The sequence below is a fragment of the Falco cherrug genome, chromosome 4, assembly GCF_023634085.1.
Source record: "Falco cherrug isolate bFalChe1 chromosome 4, bFalChe1.pri, whole genome shotgun sequence".
Classification (NCBI taxonomy): domain Eukaryota; kingdom Metazoa; phylum Chordata; class Aves; order Falconiformes; family Falconidae; genus Falco; species Falco cherrug.
The window spans coordinates 13,464,930-13,474,751 of record NC_073700.1 but is presented as its reverse complement, the minus strand read 5'-3'; the positions used below and the strand labels follow the sequence as shown (position 1 = coordinate 13,474,751).

General features: G+C 43.6%; 1 protein-coding gene across 3 annotated transcripts; it reads right to left on the bottom strand.

Moving 5' to 3' along the window:
• Positions 1-2,444: 2,444 nt before the first annotated feature.
• CCDC51 (coiled-coil domain containing 51) lies at positions 2,445-9,289 on the bottom strand. 3 transcript variants are annotated; one of them, XM_055708393.1, is made up of 5 exons: positions 9,150-9,289; positions 7,208-7,450; positions 6,730-7,076; positions 6,224-6,388; positions 2,445-4,810 (listed from the first exon to the last, which is right to left on the bottom strand). In XM_055708393.1, the coding sequence occupies exons 3-5, from the start codon at positions 7,045-7,047 to the stop codon at positions 4,034-4,036; spliced, it is 1,260 nt and encodes a 419-aa protein (XP_055564368.1). In that variant the 5' UTR covers positions 7,048-7,076; positions 7,208-7,450; positions 9,150-9,289; the 3' UTR covers positions 2,445-4,033. The 3 variants fall into 3 exon arrangements, with proteins under 3 accessions (XP_055564368.1, XP_014135516.2, XP_005432592.2); XM_014280041.3 differs by lacking the exon at positions 9,150-9,289 and adding an exon at positions 7,539-8,816; XM_005432535.4 differs by lacking the exon at positions 9,150-9,289 and adding an exon at positions 8,690-8,806.
• Positions 9,290-9,822: the final 533 nt, after the last annotated feature.

The window sequence follows — 9,822 nt, the reverse complement described above, 5'->3', positions numbered from 1 at the left end:
AGCATTGTTTCCCTTTTCCTAGCTCACAAGCCTCGCTCCTGCTACAAATCTCAATCCTGTTTCTGAAGTAAACAGGACATCTCTACCACTCCTAAGTTCCATAAAGAGGGAAGTATTTGTTTTTAGAAGGTATTCTGTGAAAAAAGCTCTCTTTTCCAAACAGATAGTTACAATGAAATCAACAGGAACACCTGCAGCTTCTAACCAGGATCTTAGAATGTTGGGACATTCAAAACTCAAGTGTTAATAAATAAATATATATATCCTGATTGTGACACTACATATAATTGCTTTTGTCCTGTATTCATAAGCAACATCTGCTCTTCCTTTCACGAGTGGAAGGAATGGCAACTTTTCTCTTCAGAATGCACCTACTGTTAGAAGTCTGCAGTGACCTCATAAAAAGTTATTTCCATAGCCACTAGGCTGTTTGCTTTTGAGTTACTAGTGGTTTCTCATGGAGCAGTATGAGCTCAAAATAGCTTAGCATGGGCCAGGCTCTGGCCACTGCCACCCATTTTTCTATAGTTAATGTCTGTCAAAGGGCTTCCTGTGGCTCTTATTAGGTTCCCTCTTTAACTTCATCTTCTGTGCCTTGATTGACAGTGGAATTACCCTGAATCAGCACTGCCTTCCTCTGACCTCTACACAATGCATAGGTCAGTCCCTGGCCGCACTAGACCTGTACAAACTAACGCAGCCACCATCCCTGCTGGCTGATGAGCGTTTGGGATGCAGGGCTGGCTGAGCAATCCTGCCCAGAGGGGACTTTGCTCACAGAAAGAGCAAAAAGTCTCAAAAGGCTTTAGCAAGCATAAGGAAATTTTGATTTGAGGAAAGCTTCAGCTGAGAAATCTCATTTCAAAAGTGAACCTCAACTATTTATTATACTTTGTTAACAATCCATAGGTATGCAACAGAACCTTTTTTTTAAAAAAAACCAACAACCTAAAATAGCCCAGAAGAGCACAGGCAATGAACTATTCATTTAGCCGCGGCTGAATCATCAGGAAATGTGCACTGAGATATCACTGTGGTTTGTGTAAATCACTGTTGGTACTGCAAACCTACCTGAACTAATGTGAGCGCTCAGATAAACACCTCTGTACAGCTGTGTTGGTTTTGTTCAAACTTGTGTATTTGCTGCCCGCGTTACCATGACAAAGCTTTAGCATAAAGCACCAAACAGATCATGCTACAGTCTATGTTCTAGCATCTTCCTGCATATTGCCTTCAGCTAGCTCAGGTACAGCTGTTACTGTTGCAGCCACACCTTCTGGCTTTGGGGTACGCATACGGCACAGCACCAAACTACACGTTTACATCATTGCCACAATGGAGTGATGATTAATCCAGGCTCGAGTGAATATACAAATCTGCCCTCCTAATTATTATATAGACACAGTTAATTACAAGGGTTTTTTCCTAATTGAAATTATTCTGCTGTCACTTCACATTTGAGGATTTAGCAAGGAAGAGCAGAAAGAAGAGAACCACAGTAATCACTTGTAACAATTAGTTCTGCCAGCTGTACCACACTGCACACAGAATTTACTCCTTGATCTTCAAAACTCCCTACAAAGGATAAGATCCAGTTATCTTCATCTTGCTATGTATCACACCTTCCAGCTCATATAAAATTTCAGGCTGTGTATTTCAAACAATCATTTATCACAGATTTATTTGCTACTGTTCTCATTGACTGACTTTTTCTTCCCGTAAGTCTATGTAATGTTAAAGCTTCCTACTATCATAGCTGCTTTAAATGGGAAAAAAAGCAGACCTCTTTAGAGCAATTAACAACCCTTGTCTTTGTATTCTCCTCTTTATTGTAGACAAGTTTCTCCTTGGACATTTACTCATTTTTGCTACCACCAAGTACAATTCAGTGAGTGCTGCCTTGACTTTCAAGTTTACCTGCCTAACATTCAGCATTTAAAAACCATGCTCATATATAAAAGCCACACTTTTCAGGGATGCTGAATATTTAAAATTCAGCCGACTAGATAGCGAGGGCACCTAACTTAAGATAGTGAAATGGAATTTTAAAACAAAAACAAAAAGCCCCAGAACAAAGTTCTCACTGATTAGTGCTGGCAAATTACAAATAGAACCATTGTACTATCCCTTCCCCTCTAATTACACATTTGTCTCCAACTTTCAAGCTCCTGCATGAAGTACAACCTGTAAAAATATTTGTGAAATGAGAAAATGAAATATTATAGATTCGAAAAATTATATTGAGCTGTATGTATACTTCTAGATGCAGCTAAGTGTATTGGAATTTTTATCTCGGTTCTCAAGCCACCAGATCAAACACCTTCCCTGACAGATGCTTTTTATTCACTTCACATTCCAAAAAATCAAAACGTAAATCAGCAATGGTCCTTCCCAAAAACACCTTTTGCATACCTGATCTCTCTTACAGGTAGTGAATCATCTCAGATCTTTCCTCATATTGTTTATTCAGTCATGTTATAATAACACCTAAAGATAACAAATGAAGCTGGTGCCTCATAGCGTAAACGTCCATGTCCCAAAGATCTTACAGTCTTAGGAGCTTCTAATCAAAACCTCAAACTCTTTTAATATGGTTACTAGACAGAAGAAACTAGAAAGAGTTGATAGGAAAAAACCAGAACAAACCAAACCGCCATAGCAGAGTGTATACTAAACACAACTTAAGTTGTTCTGAAATGCTTACACAAAGGTATTACAGCATGAAGTGAGCTTGCTGCTCCTTTGTCTGCAAAGGTTCCACAGAGGTGCTCATACAGCAGGAGTTCCACACCTCATTTGCTTATCTACTACCATCACAGGGAGAAAACTATTTCTTATCACAGCGATACCAACAACTGTGTGTGAGGCCCTTCACAGATACTGATGTTTAGCTGTTCAGACAAGCATTTTTCCTCAATCAGCTATTCTTCATCCTTCCTGGAAAAACAGGCAGCTGGACCTTTTGCTTTTTTCCAAATGTTATTTTGGAGTAGTCTGTGTAACACTGTTACCTCTAACCTACTGGCTTAAAAGCACCTGCTGTAGAGTAGGATTTCAATTTCCTGATAGGTAACAATTGGAAAGAGAACAAAAACCAGAGAAAGTTCCAATAAGATAATGAGATATTAGCAGGGATAAGAAAGTGATTACTCATAGGTGATTACTAAACCCACAATATACCTAGGGAATAATGGGTTTAGGGAGTCTGTAGAGAAAAGATAATTGTTTTGCATTGGCAGAATAAACATCATCATACTTAATACACCTCTGTATCTGAACCCTTCTTTCTCCCTTGCCTGCAAGCCTTTAAGGACATGGAGCTCGAAGTAACAAACAGCTGAAGCTCCAGGAATGCTTCCTGTGATAAACCATCCTAGGAAAAAGTTACCACATGTAACTTAAATGTATTTTAAATGCCTCACCTGGCTGTACAGCCACATTGTATCATGGCCCCTGCTGTTCCTCACATTACAAGACACTGCACTGTATCTAGATTTAGTTAAAAAAAATAACCAAAAAAACCAAAAGAAAACCGAAAACCAAAATAAAAACTTCAGGGCAAATATTTCTATCTGTTTGGTAAAATGATTCCTAATGTTTCGTGTGTGGACAAACTGCAAAACTACGAAGAAATCAAGAGCAAAATTATAAAGGATTACACATGAAGCACTTAGTTCAATGATAGATTAAAAGAATCATTTGAACAGAAAATCACAAATACAGCTCCAAAGTGAGAATCACTGATGGTCATGATATACAGGACTAGATGGTAAAAGTGTACAACAGTGGATGAAATCAACAGATGAAACTGGAATTTCCTTTGCTTGAGGAGTTAAAAACCACAACACATGACAAAGACTGTCAACATGGAGCCTGCAGCAGTAGATGGACTAAGGCTTTGCAAGTTTTTCAAATATACAGGAGAAAGCATAACGAGAAATACTAACTCAACTTTATTTGGACTCGTACTCTAAGTGCTTAGACTGCAAGTTTACTTTTATTAATCTAGTAAATTGTGGCAATTAATCAGAGATCAGTTCCCTTTAAGTATAATATAGAGTACTGGCAGAGTAACAGCAAACATAGCACATGTCAATGCAGTGCTGTAAATAGAATTCCTCTTCATTTGTGTTTCCAGTCTCCGCTCGGTATCACACAATTCTAAAATCACATCTCTCACGGCAGACGCCTGGCCCTTACCCTCCACTGAAGACCTCGGTGTCACCCTTTCTGCAGGTCTAGAATGGACCGCAAGTTTAACACTCTGCATCTCAGAAATCATTTTCGCTATACTTTCCTGCAGACTGTTAAACTGCTGTTGTAAACTCCCTAGACATGAACTGACTTGTTTAGTGTAGTGTAGCTGCTCGTTTAAAGGAATTAAAAGAGAATCTATTTTTATGGAGTCATTCTTGTCTTCTCTAGTTAACAAGGTGCCTTCTTTCATTTCCTGCGATGTCCTTGTTTGCAGCACATTTTTCAGGTCTGCTATGATGTCACTGAGATCCTTCTGCTGTAAGTAATGGCTGGAGGCCTGTTCTTTGATGGCTTCTTGCAAATTAACTGGGCCCTTCTGTGCTTCCAGCACCAAGACTTTCAATTCTTGCAGCCTTACTCGATTAACATAGGTAGATCCAAGAACACCTATAATGGCTCCCAGTACAGAACCAATAATAGACCAGTTCTTTGTTTTTTCAGCTCTTGTTCGCTCTTTCTCATGGCTTTCTCTTACAGCTGCAGAGAACAGAGAGAATTTTTCTCTCTCAGATTCTTCTGCATTTAAATATGCAGCTCGGTAGCGCTTCTCTTCCTGCAAAAAATATAGTGATTTGAAGGAGAAGGTATAATATGAAGCTATAAAGTCTGTATTAAAAAAAAAAAAAACAAAACACAACATACCCCCCAAAACGCCAGTGCAGATGAAGGAATGGAAATTAAGAACATCCATCAGTTCTGTTTCAGAAGTTTTCCTTTTAATGTGGGATTTTCCTTATTAATCCTACTTAAGTCAATGAGACATCATTTTAAGTCAAAACTGAGAAATGGAAAAGGTCATCAGGAATTACAGCTGAAGATCCTCTACACAAGAATATGTCACATGCTGATGACAGAAAAGGGGTGTGAGTGGGCAAGGTCTTTCTTTCCCCAAAATGTACACTTTTTCAACCCTGCAAACACTACCACACTTCTTCCTTTCAGTTCTAAATCCCTTAAGTGGAAACTGAAAATAGGATTGGAAAGGATGTCTCAGGTCCATCTCAGAAACCCACACGCTTCTTATCCCTCTGCATTCTCTTCCTTATTCTGCTCACAGACAAATATGTTCCCTTCCTCCCTGTATTTCCCAAAATTATTCTCATTCTTCCAAGCAAGCATTTCTTCTGTAAGACTGCACTACCACTTTACGGACAGTGGTGACTTGAGTTCTACCTTTCTTCACAGTCATGCAGATCTGTATTCTTCTTTAAGTCTCATCCACACAGACCTGATAACTTATTTAGACAACTAAAGCGCTCTAGTTCTTTCCTACGCACTGATCCAGGAGCTCAGTTTAAGCTCAGGCATTGGTACCCACTCCTTGCCTGAGCTTTGCCATAGGTGCACCTGCTTCCAGGTGTGTTCTGTGCTGCTCACAGAACCTGTAGTTTCATCTGGATTTACTGGATTGACTTTGGCTGCTACTTTGTCTTTGCATCTGATTGAGGGACTGCTAAGGAACATGTTCCTGTCACCAGCTCTGCCTAGCTCATCCAGCTGAGTTGCTGTAGAAGTGCATCCTCTTCTTGCTTGCCCTCCCTCATGGAGCAGCCTTGTCCTTGCTGCTCTCTGTCAAAAGCTTTACTGAGCTGCCTGGGTGTTGCAGCCACATAGAAAGCAGCTGAGAGTTTTCATGGATTAACAACCAGAAAGGAGCTTCTCTCATCACATGGAAGGCTAATTCATCGAATCCCAGCTTTTTGTTGACTACAACAATTAATTTTCTAGGCTCGCTATCTTCAGCGTTCTTTTCCAAATTTACTAACCTATTTTAGCATTAACATATACAATTTGCATAGCAGATCAAACCGTCAATAACACTTGACTAAAAGAAGTATCGTAAGAAATTAACTGAGATCACTGTACCTCAGAACTGAACTGCATCTACAAAACCAGTCACTAGTAGCGGAAGCAAAGCACAGAAATTTTCATCGTATTTACCAGTACAAAAATACCAACAAATTACCTGCAGCAACCTGTGTTCCAGAGTAGCCAGTTCTAAATACTGGGTGTCATCCCGAGAGACCCTGTCTAAGCGGTCCCGAATTTCCTTCAGTTTTATCTGTTGGGCTTCTACATTTTCACGAGCCTCTCGTACTATCCCTCGAGCTATCATAAAAATATTTTCAGCCTGAGAAGAAAGAGTGTTTATTTTAGAGACTTATTACCAGACAGATCCAAATCGCTAATTATATGAATTTTGGTGGAACCCAACCCAACAAAACAAACCACACTCCATTTCAATCTATCTATATTTATACATATATTTATATGATGAGATAAATACATATATATAATCAGAGCTGTATTTACTAGTGTGTATAGCCTAGAACACATCCATAATATCTGCACAGTCAAAGCAGAAAAAAAAGATGATTCTCCTTGGAGGATTCTTTTGCATCACAGCCAGTGTTTATACTTCATATAGCTTAACTCATTATTTTAAAATTTCCACATTAGCTCCATGTTTACCTCTGTCACTTTTCCCTGAGCCTCTCGAACTTCATTAATTCCAACAAAATCTTCATATCTGTCCCACCAGCTCTTGCATGTTGCAGACATTTTTTGAAGGGAGTGTTTTCCCATAACGGTCCCAGCTTCTGTCAGCCGATTAAGAAGACCCACGGCCATTTCTGTTGCAGACTTGGCTTCAGGCCTCTTAGGTGCTGACGAGCAGTAAGTCCGCACTATATGTAAATTCATTTTTGGACTCCACTTTATCAACAAATGGTGATACTGCAGACCACAGGACACCGAGGACACGCTTGACTTATATTTCATTGGCCCCATGTCTTGAATTTAATCACTGAATAAAAGTGCTACAAGGATAAAGAAAAAGAAGAATTATTGAAGTATGGCTGATTAATACCTCTTAAAACTACACATGTGGACCAAAACAAATAAAATTCAAGAATGGCTAAACCATCACTAGTTTTACACCCTTACTTACCTAAAGAACTTTCCACAATTTTCAACAAAGGGCAGTACTGCCAGATTCCTGCTTTTCTGCTGTTTGTAAGTACTCCCACCATGCTTCTCACTGCGTGAATAGCAATCACGTGTAGATCTCAGCACCAGCAGGAGTAACTCCAGAGTAATTTAATGCTTTGGCACAGAAGCAACTGACATATGAAATTTTTCCTTGCACTTTCACACTTGAGTTTGGTGTACCGCGTCACAGGTACTAACAATTCTGCAAAAGAACACAAAAAGAAAAAAAGACAGAGAGGGGGAAAAAACACTTGGTAAGAAAAAAAGCGGGGCTTCATCATTCCCTTTACCTCACACTCCACAGATACACGAAGTGTTGAAGAATGCAAAGGCAAGAACACAAAGGACAGGCAGAAAAGACGTAACTGCTGAACTGAGCAAAGTATTCTCGTGAGACTGCCTACAAAAGTAAAATGAGGAAGAGCCACAAGATCAGAAAAATATCAGGCAGTGAACACACAGCTAGGGCTGCATTTCAAATTGAGCTTAAAATCCTTGCTTATACTGTAAAGGAGAATGCAAAAGAAGACTGCTAGTTACAGGTTATTGTCTATTGGTTTTTAAAGAAGATTTTAATTTTCTACTGAGCGCATTCCTCTAAAAACTTTAAATGGGAAAACTTTCAAATAAGGTTTTATATGAAATTTGAGTATGAATATACCAGGTTTTGACTAATATGACATAAACCCATGGATTACTGAGAATGCTCAATAGCTGCTGCACAGTTTTTCAAAATTATTTTATAACAGTTTTCCACATTAATTTTAGGTGGCTAATGATATCATGTATGTGCAAATACAGGCATCTCCACATAGAAGAATTCTTCCTACTGGAAGATATTTTTAATCAGCTTTTAGCTGGCGACCGATTCTGAACACCACAGGTTTATTCCTTGTTAAGTATTTCTAACAAACAGCAATAACATCAGGCAGCATTGTGAAGATCTTAGCAGTCGTTTTATATGCATAATATGGTAGATCAAAACCACAAAAACATGGCAGTGAAGTAAGTTCTCTCTCCTACCAGCAGAATTCATACATCTTACCGTTGCAACACCCACTGTACATTGCAGGCCACGTACCAAAACCTCAGCTCAACTTTGTCCATCCTAGACCACAAGATTTCCCTCATTTAATTGCACCACTCATGCAGAGTTTTACCAAATATTCAGGCTATTGAGACAGTATAGCAAAAAGGGAAAGCTGAGATTTTAAGAAGAATTACTACGTAGACCGTTGCAATCAGCCTGCAAAGTAATCTGAGTGAACAGGACCTCAGACAGTTATGAAAGCTTAATGAGGTAACGTGCCTTGTCCTCTCCTGCTTCCCTTGTTCCCTGCGCCTGCAGTCCTTGACAAATACTCTGGCAAACGGGTTACACCCCAGTTGCTACGCGCACTGGGCATGGGTGACAAATAAGGTTGGCTTTAGCGGGCCCTACCTTATTTTGCAGCAGTCCCTTCTGTCACGGCCAAAATGTAAACCCCCACCTTGCGACACGGCCCCGCCCCACACACTCCCCACCGAGGGGGGTTACGGGTCAGGTTCTCCCACATGCCCGCCCCTCCCTGCCGGCGGGGCCCTCTCACCGCACCAGGGCCACCCGGCTGCGATCCCGCACCTACGGGCAGCACGGCGAGGCCGCCGCCGCCTCCAGCCGCCGCCTCCAGCAGCCGCGCCCGGGCAGCGCCCCGGCCGCAGACGCGGCCCCGCGGGGGAAAGCGGCCGGCCGGGGGTCCCAGCGCCGGCGCTCACCCAGGCCGCGCCCGCCAGCGCCAGGGGCGCTCCGTGCGCGGCGGCGTCCGGGCCCGGCCGCTCCTTCCCACCGGGCAGCCGGTCCCGAGGAGCACGCCGAGCTGTCGGCCCCCGCCGCTGGCCCGGGCCGCGGCAGTTCCCCCTACCTGCCCGGGGCGCCGGCCCGGTGCCTGAGGCGGAAGCGGCGGCGGAAGCGCTACGGCGGCCGCGCGGGGCCACGCGGAAGCGGCCGCCGGCGGCGCGAGCGCGCGCGCAGGGGGGCGGGGGGCGGCGCGGCGGAGCGGAGCGGAGCGGGCACCATGTCGGGCCGAGAGGGTAAGGCCCGGCCCGGAGCCCCGGCGCCGCCCGCCCCCCGCGCCCTCCCTGCCCCTCACTGTCTCTGTCTTTGCAGGTGGCAAGAAGAAGCCGCTGAAGCAGCCGAAGAAGCAGTCGAAGGACCTGGACGAGGTAGGGCGGGGGGGGAGGGGCGCGGCACCGGGCCTCCCCCGCGGGCTCTCCGAGCTCAGGTCGCCCCTCGGCTCGGCCTGCTATCGCGAGACACGCGTTACGAAGCGTCGTTGCGACGGCACGACCGAGGGCCGTGAGGGCCGGGGGGCGAGGCGCGGCGCTGCCCGCGTTCGCTGCTGCCACCCCCGTGCCGGGCCCTGGCCCACGGCGCCCGGTGCCACCGGGAAGGCTGGCGTGCCCCTGCCGCAGCAGCACCGGGCCGCGAGCTGAATCGTAGCAAACCGACACCGTCACAAGAGCCTAGGGCAGGATACAAGGAAGGGGGATTACCGAGAAGTGCAAACAGATTAGGTACGAGTGACTCTCGTTAGA

Bases quoted from the DNA above. Each gene is read 5' to 3' on its own strand.
- CCDC51 (XM_055708393.1), bottom strand. From the start codon at position 7,047: ATGGGGCCAATGAAATATAAGTCAAGCGTGTCCTCGGTGTCCTGTGGT. The intron at 6,389-6,729 runs GTAAACATGGAG...CTTTCTTCTCAG, and splicing joins CTCAGGGAAAAGTGACAGAG to GCTGAAAATATTTTTATGAT. The intron at 4,811-6,223 runs GTAATTTGTTGG...TATTTTTTGCAG, and splicing joins TGGAACACAGGTTGCTGCAG to GAAGAGAAGCGCTACCGAGC.